The sequence below is a fragment of the Microcebus murinus genome, chromosome 29, assembly GCF_040939455.1.
Source record: "Microcebus murinus isolate Inina chromosome 29, M.murinus_Inina_mat1.0, whole genome shotgun sequence".
In the NCBI taxonomy this organism is placed as follows: Eukaryota; Metazoa; Chordata; class Mammalia; order Primates; family Cheirogaleidae; genus Microcebus; species Microcebus murinus.
Window position 1 is genome coordinate 14,134,289 of NC_134132.1, and position 17,834 is coordinate 14,152,122.

General features: G+C 45.5%; 1 protein-coding gene across 1 annotated transcript; it reads right to left on the reverse strand.

Annotated features, from left to right (window-relative positions):
* Positions 1-874: 874 nt before the first annotated feature.
* THAP9 (THAP domain containing 9) lies at positions 875-17,824 on the reverse strand. Its single transcript, XM_012766738.3, has 5 exons — positions 17,680-17,824; positions 9,199-9,394; positions 7,434-7,737; positions 5,673-5,823; positions 875-4,965 (listed from the first exon to the last, which is right to left on the reverse strand). Exons 1-5 carry the CDS (start codon positions 17,757-17,759, stop codon positions 3,009-3,011), a joined length of 2,688 nt encoding a protein of 895 aa, XP_012622192.3. The 5' UTR covers positions 17,760-17,824; the 3' UTR covers positions 875-3,008.
* Between the last annotated feature and the right edge of the window lie 10 nt (positions 17,825-17,834).

The following is a 17,834-nucleotide window of genomic DNA, read 5'->3' on the forward strand; positions in this document are numbered from 1 at the left end:
TACCTTGCTATATGGCTATCCTAGTGGGTGTGAAGTGACATCTCATTGTGACTTGCATTTCCTGGATGTCTGATGGGAACATATGTTCATGGGTTTTATGGCCATTTGTATATGTTTCCTTTGGAGAAAAAGTCTATTCGGATTCTTTACCCATTTAAAGCATACGGTCGGTTTGTCCTTTATTGATTTACGAGTTCTTGGCACTTATGATTTGCAGTCAATAGACTGTCTTTCACTTTCTTGACGGTATCCCTTCAAAGCACAAGTCTGAAATTTAGATGAAGTCCAATTTATTTGGTTTTGCTGTTTCTGCTTTTGGTGTCTTATTTAAGAAACCACCATCTAATACAACCCAAGTCTCAAAGATTAATTCTATTTTCTAAGAGTTTTATTATAGTGCCACCTTCCTGCTCTGCTGCCCAGGCTACAGTGCCGTGGCGTCAGCCTCGCTCACAGCAACCTCCAACTCCTGGGCTGAAGCGATCCTCCTGCCTCAGCCTCAAGCACCTGGGACTACAGGCACGCGCCACCATACCTCGGTAAATTTTTAGTAATATTGTTTGTAGAGACGGGTGGGGAGTCTCCCTACGTTGCTCAGGTTGGCCTCAAACTTCTAGCCTCATGCAGTCCTCCTGCCTCGGCCTCCCAAAGTGCTAGGATTACAGGAGTGAACTACCACGCCCAGCTGGCATTACCTCTTACATTTAAGTTTTGACTCATGTTGAGTTCGTTATTTTGCATGTGGATATCCCGTTGTCACAGCACTGTTTATTGGAAAGTAGGAAGGATACATTTTTAAAGGGAACATTTTTTTTTGTGAAGAAAATAAAATGACACAAAGATGCAGAGTAGAAATTATAACCAAATTACCCTATACATGAATCAAGTATGAATGAATAATTTATTTCGCTGTAAAGCATATCAAATAAATCTGATCTAAGACTTTAAACCCTTTCACAAGTGAAGGAGCAATTAACTGGGCTAAAGGAAGTGAAGGAAATATTCTTATCTTTAGTGTTTGCCCAATTTATCCAGCATTTAGAGAAATAATGCGAAATTCTAATTTCTTCAAACACAGACGCTGTTAGTACGTAAGTCAAATGCAATGCCCAGGAACAGCTGAAGGCGCAGAAGGGAACTTGGCTTCACCTAAATACCAGGTAGAAAACTTGGGTTTACATAAGGGATAAGTTACAAATGGTGGTTTACAAACAGGCTTCCTTTAAATCAGATTTATTCTGGTGTGTTTAAACTCAATCCTATCTGCAAAAAACAAAAACCACAATGCGCAGACTTCTCAACCATAGCTTTTGAAACACTTGTAGTGCGGCACTGGTTACGTTTCAAAACAGAAACCTTTGCTGGAGATGGAATAAACAAATATATCAAAATATGCTTTCTAAGGGGAATCTCAATGAATATCCTTTTACCGAATCATTAATCTCTTATAATTTGAAATTTGCATATTAGGATTAACTATACTTTGTGAACGTGTATTCAATGACAAAAAAGGGCAGATGTTTTACAAACGCAGGTGAATAACGTGTTGTGTCTTCATCCGTTAAAATCCTTCCATCTATGGAAGTATATGTACATACCTATTTTTTTTTTTTTTGAGACAGAGTCTCACTCTGTTGCCCAGGCTAGAGTGAGTGCCGTGGCGTCAGCCTCGCTCACAGCAACCTCCAACTCCTGGGCTCAAGCGATCCTCCTGCCTCAGCCTCTTCCCAAGTAGCTGGGACTACAGGCATGCGCCACCACGCCCGGCTAATTTTTTTCTATATATATTAGTTGGCCAATTAATTTCTATTTATAGTAGAGACGGGGTCTCGCTCTTGCTCAGGCTGGTTTCGAACTCCTGACCTCGAGCAATCCGCCCGCCTCAGCCTCCCAGAGTGCTAGGGTGACAGGCGTGAGCCACCGCACCCGGCCATACCTATTTTTTTTATTTATCTTTTCAAATATGGGTATATGAGTGGGTGGAGAAATCTGTACTTAACACGCTTCCACCTTCAGAATATTTAAGCTTCTCCTAAACTTCTAGAAAAATCCATTATATAATTGACAAATTTTTTTCATATCCATTGTCTCAACTGACCATCTTTTTCCAATTCATTATGTGGAATGATATTCCGTTAGTCACTCAACACTGAATATGTGTTTCATTATTTTAGCTTCCTTGCAAACACGAGTAGACTTTGGAAAGAGGATGAATGAAAGCCTTCTCCCGATTTTCCGATGAGCACCGGGCTCTTCCGACAGGAGTCGGGTAAGTATTATATTATACCTTGTATTATTCTAAAGTGATATTTTGAAGATGAATCGTGAAAAATCACATCACCTGTGTCCTTCTTAGACTGCACCGCAGCAGAGAGTCATCTCATGGCTCATGTCCTTTCCCTTCTGCCTGACAAAGTATAGCTACTTCTATTTTACCTGGGACAAGGAGATTTTTGCAGGATTTGATATATTTTGCTTTAGCCTGATTTTCAAGCCGCAACTTAATTTTCATATTGAAGGAAAAAAATCACATTCAAGCTTTTCCAGGTATCCCGTGAACATTTTTGAGAATTGTAAACCAAAGCTCTCTTAGGAACTGTACTCTAGTTCATAAAAGTGGTCAATGTTTGCATGACTCCTAGTCGTTATTCTTGTTTTTAAAGTAGACTGAACAAGGTTAAAAGTATGTCTGGGTCACACTGCTCAGTCTTAGAGTAGTAAGTCCAAAGATAACACCTCTTGGAGCATCAGTTCCCACTGACTTACTGCCTTCTACATTTTAGGAAACGAATAAATGCTGCAAGATGTACCAAAGTATGAGCAGATTTTAGGATGTGCACAATTAGAAATTCTAATTAAGAGTCAGAATTACAAACTTTGTCCACTGTACAGCATCCTCAGTTTATAAAATATGGCAAACTGAACTTTAAAAAAAAATGTGGACTAAGTAGTCTTAATAAAAAAAAAAGTGTTAATATGTTTAGGTCTCTCGTTTGAATGGATATCCATCACCACATAGCAAAATGCCTGAATTTATTAGTATTAGCAAAACTCGAACATCTGTGATCCTGCAAGGACGACCGGTGTTTCCTGGATAAACCTTCCATCTCAATTCCTTCTGAATCATGTTTCGAAGCGTACTGAACTGCATCTTTAGCTCTCATATTTAAGAAACATTTTATTATATCTTTTAGCAACTTGACAAAGTGGTTGACAGCGCCCGCTTCTGCATCAAACAGGTGCACGTCTAAATCCACAAAAAGACAAGCGTTGCCAGAAAGCTCACGCAGTATTTTCTGCTGCAGATGCTCCCGCTGCTTAGGAGCTAGTTCGAGAGCTGCCGTTCTCGAATGGGTCCGCACGACTCGCTCACAAACGCCCACCACGCGGCAGAGGCTTTCTGAGGGGCAATGCAGGCCGTCCTTCTTTTCCACACATAACAGGGACCCGATTTTGGGGGTTTCGAGGTCGGACGCGTACAGGGCGGTGACGCAGTCCTCGCAGGTTAAGAGAGTGGACAGCTGGTTTGCGACACAACCGGCGTGACAGGCGACATTCCACCCGTGATCCGGGAGGTCCAGCAGGGCCTCGCTGAGCGAACAACCGGACCAGTCTTGGCAGATGTCCCCTTTGTGGAAGAGGGTCTTCTCGGCGCTCATGCCATACTGCCGCCGAACCGTCCCGAGGGCCAAGTCTTCCCTCCGCGCGACCGAAATGTCCAAGATACTGACTTCGCTTAGGTAAGCTCCGTCGTGAAACCTGTACCTGGTCTCCAAGTTCTGGTAAGCTCTTTGGAAGCCCGTGCAGGTGGGGGTGGAACTGGTCACGGCCACCTGCCTCAGCATCTTTACAAACAGTTCCACGTGATCCTGACTGAATTTGTAAGTCAGAAGGTACGGAAGAGGCAGGACCTTCTGGGAAACGTAATTTTGGTAGAGCCATTTCAAGCTCTCGGCGTTGAGCAAGAATCCCAGGAACCCCAGTTTTTGCTTGCCTTTGAGGATTTTATTATTGCTGGTGTCACGCAACGTCACAAAGATAGCCTTGGCTTCCATGAACACCTGGTTTATCCTACTGTAAGTTTGAGGCGACAGCGGCGCTTTAAGCCCCTTTCCGTGACGGTTCCTACTATTAAAAATGTCAAAGAGATTACTAATTAAGCGCAAGAAGTGGACGGTACCCAGGCAGTTTTGAAAAGGAGGCAGGCCTAAGGACCGCAGGTATTCCAACGCTCTGGCTGCGTTCTCGCTGAAGAGCTGGGCGGCACGATTCGTTCTCAGCACGTGACATTTCAAACCCGCCAGTTTCCTCGGCACCCTTTCCAAGCTGGATAATTCCTGCTCCTCCAGCGCCGCCAGCTCCAGCAGGTGCTGCCAGCCTGCGGTGCCGTAAACAAAACGGATGCTCTGAAGATTCTCGAGCGCGTTTCGGATCAGCCTCAGCAGGTGGCAGGAGTCGAAGAAGTAGGCGACCTGCTGGCTGGATGAGGAAGGGTGCTGAAAGGTGCACCTCACGTCGTCCCCAGCCACCTGGATCCCCAGCGCCTTTGCCATCTGGACGCCCTGGGCTGTGGCGTCGGAAGTGACGGCCAGCACCGTGATCCCAACGTCGCTCAGTTTGCCGATGGTCAGGCGGAGCAGCTGGGCTTGCAGACACCCCGACGCCCGGTCCACGAGAAAATACCCGAGGGGGGCTCTCCAGTGACCAGCAACGCCCACGGCCAGCAGCAGGACGGCTTCCGAGGCCAGGGGCGTCTCGTCGGCGTCGAGTTTCCCGAGACCGAAGTCCACGGACCCTTGCCAGCGGTCACCGCTGGGGTCCCACTGCAGCCGCTGCCGGAGGGGGACGCTTTTGATCGCCAGGACACAGAACTGGTACAGCCGGTCTCCGCCCTCGACCTTTCGCTGAAGAGAAGAAAACACACGGCTGTCGAAACCCGGACCCGGCTGGCACCTGGATAACCACCTAGAACACACAGAAAGCGCAAGACGCGACACTCAAAGGAAGAAACCAGAAGATGACAAAGATCAAAGGGGAGACGTCCTCGGGGGGACTTACGTGGTCTCACATTGCTGTGGAAAAACTCAACACGAAGTAGCCGGACGCTACGTTTTCAAGCACGTATTCATATACTCATAATAAAGTAGTGAGACAACATGGAAACTTAGAAACATGAAGCAGTGTTTTTTTTTTTTTTTTTTTTTTTTTTTGCAACACTGCCAACAAGGAACACAAAGCAGCATTTTGAATTTCTCATTTATTCTTAAAAAAAGTCCACAAACAAACTATGCAGTTTGTTTTACTTATTTATTTAATTTTATTTTATCTGAGACAAGAGACTCACTCTGTTGCCCGGGCTAGAGAGCCATGGCGTCAGCCTCACTCACAGCAACCTCAAACTCCTGGGCTCCAGCGATCCTCCTGCCTCAGCCTCCCGAGGAGCTGGGACTACAGGCATGCGCCACCATGCCCGGCTCATTTTTTCTATATATATTTTTAGTTGGCCAATTCATTTCTTTCTATTTTTAGTAGAGACAGGGTGGTCTCACAGAACAAGTTTTTAAAAAATTGAAAGTGGACTAACAAATGAGAGTATGAGTACTAACAGCCTGAATGTATAAAGTGCAGTAAAAGAATATATTTATTTAGCATCTAAAACACAATTCACTTACGTTCTGAGGATGGAAGAATGAGGAAGCTGAAGGATCTTTCGTACATGGTCATACACTTTGCTACCGCACAAGTAGAGCGTGCATGCAAACTGTTTCATTTCTGTGGAGTACTCCTCCGTTTTGCTCCAATTATACAACTCCCACTTAAAATCTGTGAAAATAAATGTATTTATTCTTTGTGATAAAATGTTAATAGTAACACTTTCAAGTGCAGATCGTAGCGTTTGGATACAAAGTTCACGGGTTTGGATACAAAGTTCACGGGGCATCAAAATTCAAATACAAAGACAGTCACATTTTAACTGAGTTTGTTCGGAAGTTAATATCCACTTACAGCTCCTACACCAATTTTTGGTGTTCGCCTTAAATCATTTCACCGGGGAGAGGCAAGAAAACAGTTTCAACCTGAATCTGGTTTTCCTATCTGCTGGCAGCCTGACTAGAGATTTTTAGAGGAACAGGGAAGAAAATGAAATAACTGTGTAAAATCAAGTCTCTGGATTATGAGGACACTTGTTTGTTTTATTTTGTTCCCTGGTTACTATTTACCTGAGAGTGAAAATTAGATATGAGAAACATTTCTAGAGATAGGGTCCTATTCAAATTGGTAGACCATTGCCTGCCATTGATAGAGAAAAAAAAGAAAAATCCACTATTCCTGACGGGTGCTCCTATCTATTACCTCTATTCCCCTCTTAAAGAATCACAAAATATGGCCAGGCACAGTGGCTCACGCCTGTCATCCTAGCACTCTGGGAGACCGAGGCGGGAGGATCGCTCGAGGTCAGGAGTTCGAGACCAGCCTGAGCAAGAGCGAGACCCCATCTCTACTAAAAATAGAAAGAAATTAATTGGTCAACTAAAAACATATAGAAAAAATCAACAAAAACATATAGAAAAATCAACTAAAAACATATAGAAAACATATAGAAAAAAGCCGGACGTGGTGGTGCATGCCTGTAGTCCCAGCTACTCGGGAGGCTGAGGCAGGAGGATCGCTTGAGCCCAGGTGATTGAGGTTGCTGTGAGCGAGGCTGACGCCACGGCACTCTAGCCCTGGCAACAGAGAAAGACTATCTCAAAAAAAAAAAAAAAAAATTGCAAAATATTCTTCTCCTTCAGACATACCTACTTGTTTCTGGAAACAGGACATGCTTCTCTTTTCCCAGAATGTAAGCCCAGATCTCTGCTGCCTTCATCAAAGAGTAAGTTGGCAATTCTTATTTCGCTCCTCTTGAAATACCCCAGTTCACAAAGAGGACTAGGTAGTCTTTCCATAGATTTATATATCTACTCTATGGTGTATTTTTTCAAAAAATGTGGAGAGGCATACAATTTCCAAGTTCAAAGCAATTTTGCAAATTATGTAGTTCAACTCCACTGCAAAAAGACTCTGGTAATAAATTACGCAGCAGTTAAAATTGTTTACCAGTAGCATGGGTAAGACAGGTAGTACAAAAAGAGGACAAATACAAAATTGTATAAACCATACGATCTCGTCTCTGATTAGTGGGATTATGCGTTATTTTTATCAATATTTCTTTGCTTTTCCTATAACAACCGTGTTACTTTTATAATTGGGAAACCGTAAAATGGAAAAGAATTTTAGCGATCACTTTTCATTCTTCTTGCTCACGCTACGGAGAATGTTCACTCTCCAGATGGAAGGATGTTTTCACAGGCAACAGCAAAGTATCTATTTAAAGGTATTTCAGAAAAATTGCTATTTTTGCAAATATTTCAGGTTCCTAGGAGAAATACCTGAGAACTGAGCTCGTAGCAGACACTCTGTCTCTTCAGAGAGCAGGTTCTCTTCTACGAGTGCATCGATTAATCGCAAGCCCTTCCTCTTCTTGATCATCCTGTAGTTTTTTACAGAGGAAAGTCTCTTTTTGGACACTTGTAACATCTCCTGTACCTCAGCCAGTTTCTCCGCACCTGTCGTCAAAGGTGTCCTTAAACTGTAGTTGTGGTCCTCAGTCGCCACCTCTTCAGAATTATCTAGAAGGGGTTCTCTTAGGATTTTTTGTCTTGCTTTACCTTTAAGGTGTACGCCTGGAGGAACCTAATGCAGAAATACAAAATGAAGTGTATCTTAGAATTCATCACCTTAGATTACCTGTACAAATATTACTGAATACAAAGCATCCCCCTTCGTTGCTATGGTTAGGAAAGAAAAGGTCATAATCTATGAATTAAAAAAAATATATATATATATAGCAAGGCCGGGCACGGTGGCTCACGCCTGTAATCCTAGCACTGTGGGAGGCTGAGGTGGGAGCATTGCTTGATGTCAGGAGTTCAAAACCAGCCTGAGCAAGATTAAGACCCCGTCTTTACTATAAATAGAAAGAGGTTAATTGGCCAACTAATATATATAAAAAAATTAGCCGGGCCTGGTGGCGCATGCCTGTAGTCCCAGCTACTCGGGAGGCTGAGGCAGGAGGATCACTGGAGCCCAGGAGTCTGAGGTTGCTGTGAGCGAGGCTGACTCCACGGCACTCACTCTAGCCTGGGCAACAAAGCGAGACTCTGTCTCAAAAAAAAAAAAAATATATATATATATATATATAGCATACAGCTGCAGTCCCTAACCCGCGTACCAGTCGTGCCCTGTTAGGAACCCGGCCACGCCGCAGGAAGTGGGGGAGAGGCAGTCTGGCCAGCTCCAACCCCACCGTAAACTGCGCGTGTGACGGATCTAGGTTGTGCTGCTTAGGAGACTGATGCCCGACAATCTGAGCTGGAGCTGAGATGGTGAGCCTAGTGCTGGCTGCACAATAAATGCAATGATATACTGTGCCTGGGTCATCCCAAAACCATTCCCACCGCCCCCACCCCCAGGGAAAAACTGTCTTCCATGAAACCGGTCCCTGCTACCTAAAAGGCTGGGGACCGCTGGTGTATGGGACAGTGTAAACAGGGGGCGGTTTGGGGGATGCATACAGAAGTATGAATATGATGCTGACAGTTTCTGAAATGATTAAAGTACTAGAGAAACGTGGTAATAATTTGAGAAAGGCATCAATGGAAGTGACTTTTGGGTTGTTTTTTTTTGAGACAGAGTCTTACTCTGTCGCCTGGGCTAGAGTGAGTGCCGTGGCGTCAGCCTCGCTCACAGCAACCTCCAACCCCTGGGCTCAAGCGATCCTCCTGCCTCAGCCTCCCGAGTAGCTGGGACTACAGGCATGCGCCACCATGCCCGGCTCATTTTTTCTATATATTTTTAGTTGTCCAATTAACTTCTTTCTACTTATAGTAGAGACGGGGTCTCGCTCTTGCTCAGGCTGGTCTCGAACTCCCGCTTTGGCCTCCCAGAGAGCTAGGATGACAGGCGTGAGCCACTGCGCCCGGCTGAAGATTCTAATTTTTTTTTTTAAATAATTTTTGAAGTATTTAAAATCTATTATTGGATTTATTTTAAGACTCTCGCTTTTCTGTCTGTAGATTTTAGCTATACTGTGAACTGCTTTCATTTTGAAAGGCCCTGTAAAATCCCCTTCCCTTCATGCCCACGTGTAAGTACCGTGTACAGAGAAACAGAAGGTACGGCTTCTCTTTTCAGCTTTCTTCTTATGCCATACGACTCAAAGTCACTTTCTTGAAAATGTCTGGAACACAGGAAAGCACTTGGTCCCGGAATCCAAATCTTTCTGCTCTCGGGGTCCACACGGTTCACGGCCCTGATCCATCTTGAGCGCTGCACGGTATCAGTTGGAAATCTGTAGCAATCATATTAAAGGCCCATTAACACGAAAATATCATAGTGACACTACAGTAGCATTGTATGAACTCGTTATTCAACTGCCTTATAGAAAGCACAGCCAATTAAAAGTTTAATTTACTTATCTGATTTCATTTTTCAAAGTTCTTGGATTTTTTTTTTTTTTTGGAATCCAAAAGTTCACTGTCTAAGGTGATTCTGTCTATCTCAGTTTGTACACAGCAAGTCTCATTTACATCCTACTGCATTTTGTCTTCCCTCCCTAAGCTTACCAGAATCTGCTCAAATTTGAAGGGTTATAGAATATATATGCGTGCCTGTCATCCTAGCACTCTGGGAGGCCAAGGTGGGTAGATGGCTCAAGGTTAGGAGTTGAGGTTACCAGCCTGAGCGAGACCCCGTCTCAACTAAAAATAGAAAGAAACTAATTGACCAACTAAAAATATATACACAAAAAATTAGCCGGGCGTGGTGGCGCATGCCTGTAGTCCCAGCTACTCGGGAGGAGGCTGAGGCAGGAGGATCGCTTGAGCCCAGGAGTTGGAGGTTGCTGTGAGCGAGGCTGACGCCACGGCACTCACTCTAGCCTGGGCAACAGAGTGAGACTCTGTCTCAAAAAAAAAAGAAAGAAAGAAAAAAAAGAACATATGTTTCTTTTCCCTTCCTGTGGCAATTTTAAACTAGGCCCATAAATTCTTCAGTGTTTCTCCTTTCGAGAAATGGAGCCTAATTCCCCCCACCCACCCATGTTGAGTATGGGCTGGTGTTAGAGATTTGCTAAGAAATGGAAAAGTAGAGGTGACAGTGGGTGACCGCAGGCTAGATCATGGAAGGGACCGGGGCTTCCTCTTCTCTGCACTGAGTGCTTTGCTCTCCGGGAAGCTATCTGCTCCGTTCTAAGCAGTCCTGCAGAGAGGTCAAAGGCCATGCAAGTTACCCCGTTTGAAAGCAGATCCTTTGGCCTTTAGACCACTGCAGTCTTATGATACCCCATAATACCCAGCCAATCCACTCCTGAATTCCTGACCCTCAGGATCTCGCGAGATGGTGTTTCCTTTGCATTTTGAAGTCATTTGTTACGCAGCAGCAGAAAACAAGTACATTCACTGTACTCCATATCAGTACGGTTTTTTTTTTTTCTTTGAAGGCACTACTTTTTCCTAGCCTTGATTATAAAAATCACCTTGCGATTCTCTTATTTTTCAATCCCAGCCGAATTATTATGTTTAGAAACTGGTGAAATTAATGTGATGAAAATCACAGAACCATTCTTTCTGTGCCCTCCTCTTTGACTTATCTTGGAGACAGATTTATAGGGAACCTTGTGTGTTTTCTGTACATTCCAATTTAGGCTTGAAAGCCCACAGTAGTTAGCAACTGAGACTGGTGAAAATTTTATTTTCCCTCAGCTAACTGGGAGAGAAATCATATAGCAGTTTGGGCAACCATAATTCTGAGACACTCTCTTAATCACCTGGAGAAAGAACATTCGATTGGAAAACCTGTACTGAAACCTCAGTGACCTTTTACTGGCTAAGGGTATTAGACACATCCCAATCTCTGAGGCTCCACACAAGGCTGGAGTGAACGCATTCGGAAGCACTTTGTGAGCTGGAAAGTACGATCCCAAGTTTGTTCTTTCCTAGGGACAACTGATTCCAATTCCTGTGTTTTCATTTTCTCGCACCAGGAGGATGATGCTACTCGATCAAGAGAGAGCCAGCAAGGAATGGTGTCTGCACTGGAGGTGAGGCAACTCTGCCTCTTTTTGGAATGAATGGCACATGCTTGCAAAGCAGCTTTTCCACAGATTGGGCACACCGTGTTTCCCCGAAAATAAGACAGGGTCTCATGTTGATTTTTCCTCAAGAAGACACCCTAGGGCTGATTTTCAGGGGATGTGTTATTTTTTTTTAAGTGCGGTACAACCATCTGCATTGATTCAAACAGAGTGAAGTCGTCTTCTTCTGGAACATCATCCTCACTCTCCAGACCCCGAATCCCATCCTGAATGTCTTGCGACTCTGTTTCCTTTAAAGCCACCGGCCCCGATCTCTCCTGTCGAGCACTAGAGCTCTCACGGGGCGGATGAGAAGGGCTGCTCGTGTTCTTTCCCGCTCCGCGACGACACGCATCGGTTGTGCAGATGCGCTGAGCAGCCACGCCCGTCACTAGGGCTGATTTTCATAGCCACGCCCACCACCACGACTTATTTCCATAGCCACGCCCACCACTAGGGCTTATTTTCATAGCCACACCCATCACCAGGGCTGATTTTCATAGCCACACCCGTCACTAGGGCTGATTTTCATAACCACGCCCACCACCACGACTTATTTTCATAGCCACGCCCATCACTGGGGCTGATTTTTGGGGTAGGGCTTCTACTGTGCACGTGCTTAGACATCCTGCTGGGGCTTGTTTTATGGGTGGTTCTTATTTTCGAGGAAACACGGTAGTCTCTGTGCAAGGAACCATCAAAGTTTACTAGTCTATCAAGTTCTATTTCTTCCCTGATCCTCTGACACAAAGCATCCCAACTGGTACGTCTGGTGAGTACAGCTATGATCGTCTTAGCTCATGGGTGGCCTGGGACACCTGGAGCCCTTGACTAGTCACTTCAAGCCAGCCCCAAACAATGCCACAGGTTTGCCCCAAAGTATGATATTCAACAAGTATCGCCTATGTGTAAAATGCCATGAAGATCGCTGGCATATGATACAGTCTAACTAGCATGACTACTTTGAGTTCTGTATAAAATTAAACTGATAATCATCATAATAATTACTACTTTTAAAGTGTTCACATTGTGTTACATGTGTCATTTAGAGACTCAGATTTTAGTCTTACCAAAACTCTGTAAGGCAGGTTTTCGTGGCTTACAGAAGATGAAGCCAAGGCCAGAGCCAAGGATAGCCACCAGGACATTAGCAGTCGAAACTGAAATTCACGTCTCCCTACTTTACAGCCATGTCTAGCACAAGAAAATCCCAAACCAATTTGGGATCATATACACAACAATAAATTAGTTTACACCGTAATAGAATCCATTTTTTTCTCCTGTTGATCATGCCTTTTTTCTACTACTTGTGGGAATCTACCTTTAGCTCCTTGTACATTAAATATTTTCCAGAAAGGTGGCTAAAAAAACCCCTTCGACAGTGCCTACCTCTGAGAAGGGAGAGAAAACATTGAGGAATGAGACTTTAATTATGCCTGTACCGTAATTTGGAAAAAAATAAATAAATCTGAAACTAAGCTAAGAGTTAACACTTGCTTAATACTAGCAATTGGCATAGAGGGTTTGTTAATGTATTATTTTCTGCCTGTGAGTACGCCTGAAACACTGCATAATGTAAAGTTTAAAAATAGAATTCATTTTAACAATGCAGGCAAAAAAAAAAAAACACCTTCAAATTATATGTCCTTGGTTGTGAATAAAATTAAGTCTCAATCCCTTTACTGACAAAAACAAAAAGAAGACGAACGAAAGGGTCACTTTAACTTCTAAGTTGCCAGTCCCACTTCACATTTAGTCATTTACGTTTTTTTTCTTGAGACAGAGTCTCACTTTGTTGCCCGGGCTAGAGTGAGTGCCTTGGCGTCAGCCTCCCTCACAGCAACCTCAAAGTCCTGGGCTCAAGCGATCCTCCTGCCTCAGCCTCCCGAGTAGCTGGGACTACAGCCGTGGGCCACCACGCCCAGTTAATTTTTTCTATATTTTTACTTGGCCAATTAATTTCTTTAAATTACCTAGCCTTGGTGAGGGCACTAGCTGAAAGTGGGGCAGGCTTCAGGGGAGATGATTACAGAGCTAGAGCTGAAGCCTCAGTAGGAGTTTTCCATGCAGACAGTGACCACTCAAACAAAGCAGATGCAAAGACCGAGAGAGAGAGAGAGAGAGAGAGAGAGAGAGAAAATAAACTGCTTGGCTCTTACTGACTGCTAATTCCCTGGTGGTCTAGAAATTAAAAAACAGATGTTGAGACCGGGCGCGGTGGCTCACGCCTGTAATCCTAGCACTCTGGGAGGCCGAGGCGGGCGGATTGCTCAAGTTCAGGAGTTCGAAACCAGCCTGAGCAAGATCGAGACCCCGTCTCTACTATAAATAGAAAGAAATCAATTGGCCAGCTAATATATATAGAAAAACTTAGCCGGGCATGGTGGCGCATGCCTGTAGTCCCAGCTACTCGGGAGGCTGAGGCAGGAGGATCGCTTGAACCCAGGAGTTGGAGGTTGCTGTTAGCTATGCTGACTCTACGGCACTCGCTCTAACCTGGGCAACAAAGCGAGATTCTGTCTCAAAAAAAAAAAAAAAAAGAAGATAGAAAAATAATTAGCCGGGCGTGGTGGCGCATGCCTGTAGTCCCAGCTACTCGGGAGGAGGCTGAGGCAGGAGGATCGCTTGAGCCCAGAAGTTGGAGGTTGCTGTGAGCGAGGCTGACGCCAGGGCACTCTAGCCGGGGCAACAAAGCGAGACTCTGTCTCAAAAAAAAAAAAACAAAAGAAGTGAAGACAGTTTAGGCAATGGCAAGGTGACTAATTTTCTCCTTCCCATACTACCTTTTTGCTGACACTCCTGATCCATATTACCTTGTTGCTAGGACTAACTCAATAGTCTTCTCACTCCTTTTCCTGTCTGTATTGTCTCCTTATAGCTTCCTAGCTGTCAGGATGACAAGATGACTCCTTCCCATACAAGGGCATGTGTTCATCCAGCACCCCACATGCATAATAATAATAAAATACAGACGGAATGTAATTCAGGCGGGAAGGACAGGTGAGGAAAAGGCTTCACAAGGCGCCAGCATTCTGTCCTTGAGACACTGAAGAGCCCCAACGGCTTAAAACTCTCTTTCAAAAAAGCAGTAGGACAAAATTTGCATTTCAGAAACACTGCGTCCAGGAAATCCGGAAAATGGAATGAAAGGGGAAGAACACAGGCAGGAAGAACCACAGAAGAGGATCCGGGTGGGCAGGAATTTCAAGCAGTCGTAGTACCACCATTGAAAGTTAAAAGCGGGTCACCCAGCAGAAGGACCAAGAAGTGCTTGCTAAATGTGGCAAGACTGCTGGTGGCCCTCGGTCAGGGCTGGTCACTGGAGCAGAGCTGGGAGCTGTCTGGTCACAGCAGGCTGAGGAGCCAACGGGACTTAAGGAAGCAGGTATATGCTACTGTTTCGAGGAGCCCTATTTTTATTTATTTATTTATTTTTGAGACAGAGTCTCGCTTTATTGCCCAGGCTAGAGTGAGTGCCGTGGCGTCAGCCTCGCTCACAGCAACCTCAAAGTCCTGGGCTCAAGCGATCCTCCTGCCTCAGCCTCCTCCCGAGTAGCTGGGACTACAGGCATGCGCCACCATGCCCGGCTAATTTATTTTTTCTATATATATGTTAGTTGGCCAATTAATTTCTTTCTATTGATAGCGGAGACTGGGTCTGGCTCTTGCTCAGGCTGGTTTGGAACTGCTGACCTTCAGTGATCTGCCAGCCTCGGCCTCCCAGAGTGCCTGAGGAGCCCTAGTATAAAGCAAAGGAGATTAGTAGAGTGGAGTAGAGGGGCACATAGGCTCAAGAGTTGTGTGTGTCCCTGTTTAAAAACGGGAGTAATGGAAGCATGCTCACTGGCTTTAGGCAAGTAAACAGTAGAAGAGCTGTTGAAATCAAGAGAATGGGAACTAAATAAAGAGAATGGGACCTAACAGGGAAAAAGCTGCACAGAAAACAGGAAAGGACACATTATAACCGTTCAGGTGGAGGAGTCAACCCTATTTTTAAAAAATCTATCAGTGAATGACTGCAAAAGGCCTACATATCATTAACCAGGTATCTAAATTGTTAAAATAATGTATCTTCAAAGTACTTTTCCACCCCTATACAGTATATCCGTACATTCCATCTCTTTACATTTTTCCATGCTATTCCTAAAGTGCTACTCTCCTCTTACCCCCTTTTCCACCCATAAAACTCTTTTTGATCTTCCCATAAAAGTGTTTTTTCATCGTTTAACTCAATACATCTCATTAATAGGTTTTTGTTTGTTTTATTGAGACAGAATTTTGCTTTGTTGCCCAGGCTAGAGTGAGTGCCGTGGCGTCAGCCTCGCTCACAGCAACCTCCAACTCCTGGGCTCAAGCGATCCTCCTGCCTCAGCCTCCTCCCGAGTAGCTGGGACTACAGGCATGCGCCACCATGCCCAGCTAATTTTTTCTATATATTTTTAGTTGGCCAATTAATTTCTTTCTATTTCTAGTAGAGACGGGGGGGGGGGGGGGGGGGGGGGGGTGTCTCACTCTTGCTCAGGCTGGTTTCGATCTCCTGACCTTGAGCGATCCTTCCCCCCCTTGCCCTCCCACAGTGCTAGGATCACAGGCGTGAGCCAGCACTCTTGGCCTCATTAATAGACTAATAGGCTACCTCTTCTTGAGGTCCACCTATTTTTGTCCGTGAGGAACTATTTTGTTCACTTTTCTGTTTCCCAGCATGTCTTTTTTTTTTTTTTTTTTTTTTTTGAGACAGGGTCTCACTCTGTCACTCAGGCTGAAGTGCAATGGCATGATCTAGAGCTCACTGCAGTTTCAAACTCCTGGGCTCAAGTGATCCTCCTGCCTCAGCCTCCCAAGTAGCTGGGACTACAGGCATGTGCCACCACTCTGGCTCATCTTTTTAGTTTTTGTACAGACATATCTCACTGTGAATTGCCCAGGCTGGTCTGGAACTCCTGGCCTCAAGTGATCCCTGCCCTCAGACTCCCAAAGTGCTGGGATTATAGGCTGAGCGACCACACCCAGCCTGCTTCCTGGAAGACTTGAGCATTGATTTTTAATGACCAATACTAGCATGGCCCATAGATGTGAGTTCAGATAAGACTCTTTTGAAATTCTACCCCACTGGCGAGCCAAATGCAACCTCCTGGCCAGGATCAAATCCAGTCAAAATTGGACCCGCCTTGTTGAGCTTGGCTAATGGCACTCACCACCTTGCAATGTCAGGTAGTACAGACAAAACCAGATCCTTATTCACACCCCCGAAGAGGCCACCCACTCTAATGGAAGTTCAAGCCTTCAATAGTTTCCCCTAAACGGCCCTCCCTTCCACTCCCTGCCATTTAAATAACAAGACCACCATAAGGAAGCAGGACTCCTTTCCAGTAACTCTCTTTAACAAAAAGCCTTTAGGCACTACCACTCCGGGAGGCCGGACTTGGGAGGATTGCTTGAGGCCAGGAGTTCAAGGCCAGCCTGAGCAATTTAGCCAGACCCACATCTCTACAACAAAGAGAAAAATTAGCCGGGCGTGGTGGCGCATGTCTGTAGTCCCAGCTACTAGGGAGGAGGCTGAGGCAGGAGGATCGCTTGAGCCCAGGAGTTGGAGGTTGCTGTGAGCGAGGCTGACGCCATGTCACTCACTCTAGCCCGGACAACAAGGTGAGACTCTGTCTCAAAAAAAAACCAAAACAAAACAGAGTCTATCTTGTAAATATAAATCCTGGCACATGTCAGGGTTTCACCTTTTTGAGAGCTTGCTTAACTTACTCAATGCAGTGTCTCATTAGGTACATACTCAGAAAAGGGTTGTTGATTAAAAATGTATTTGGGCCAGGAATGGCTGCTCACACCTGCAATCCCAGCACGTTGGGAGGCCGAGGCGGGAGGATCGTTTGAGCTCAGGAATTTGAGACCAGCCTGTGCAAAAGCGAGACCCGTCTATGCTATAAATAGAAATTAATTGGCCAAATACAAATATATAGAAAAAAATATTAGCCAGGCATGGTGGCGCATGCCTGTAGTCCCAGCTACTCGGAAGGAGGCTGAGTCTGGAGGATCGCTTGAGGCCAGGCGTTTGAAACCAGCCTGAGCAAGAGTGAGACCCCATCTCTACTATAAATAGGAAGAACTGACCAACTGAAAATATATATAGAAAAAATTAGCCGGGCGTGGTGGTGCATGCCTGTAGTCCCAGCTACTCGGAAGGAGGCTGAGGCAGGAGGATCGCTGGAGCCCAGGAGTTGGAGGCTGTTGTGAGCTCTGACGAGGCCAAAGCACTCCAGCCCGGGCAACGAAGCGAGAAGTCTCGAAGAAAAAAGAAAATGCCATCAGGCACGCGGCAGGCAGCGAGAAAGAACCAGCAATTGGGAGGTAAACAGTGAGCAAGAGACAAACCTCAACTCGAAATCTCCCACTTCCGCTCCCACGCCCCCACGCGCGTCGCGTCCCGTGACGTCACGGCGCGACGCCCCGCCCGGCCTGCAGCGCGCCCGGCGCCGCGCTGCTCTCACACGCACTGGTGGAAGGAGACGCCGCGCTCCCGGCTCACCGCCGTGTCCCGCGTGCTGCAGCCCACTGCCGAGCAACTTCGGGTCATCTTCCTCTCCCGTGGGGCTCCGCCTTCGGGCTTTCCGCGACGGCAAGAACCGCGAGCGGCTTGGCTCCGCCTGCT

What these genes read in the sequence shown, in the direction of transcription:
- THAP9 (XM_012766738.3), bottom strand. Translation starts at nt 17,759, where the DNA reads ATGACCCGAAGTTGCTCGGCAGTGGGCTGCAGCACGCGGGACACGGCG. An exon ending in CGCGGCGTCTCCTTCCACCA is followed by an intron (nt 9,395 to 17,679) that starts GTGCGTGTGAGA and finishes TGATTGCTACAG; the next exon opens with ATTTCCAACTGATACCGTGC. An exon ending in CTTCTGTTTCTCTGTACACG is followed by an intron (nt 7,738 to 9,198) that starts GTACTTACACGT and finishes TTTCTGCATTAG; the next exon opens with GTTCCTCCAGGCGTACACCT.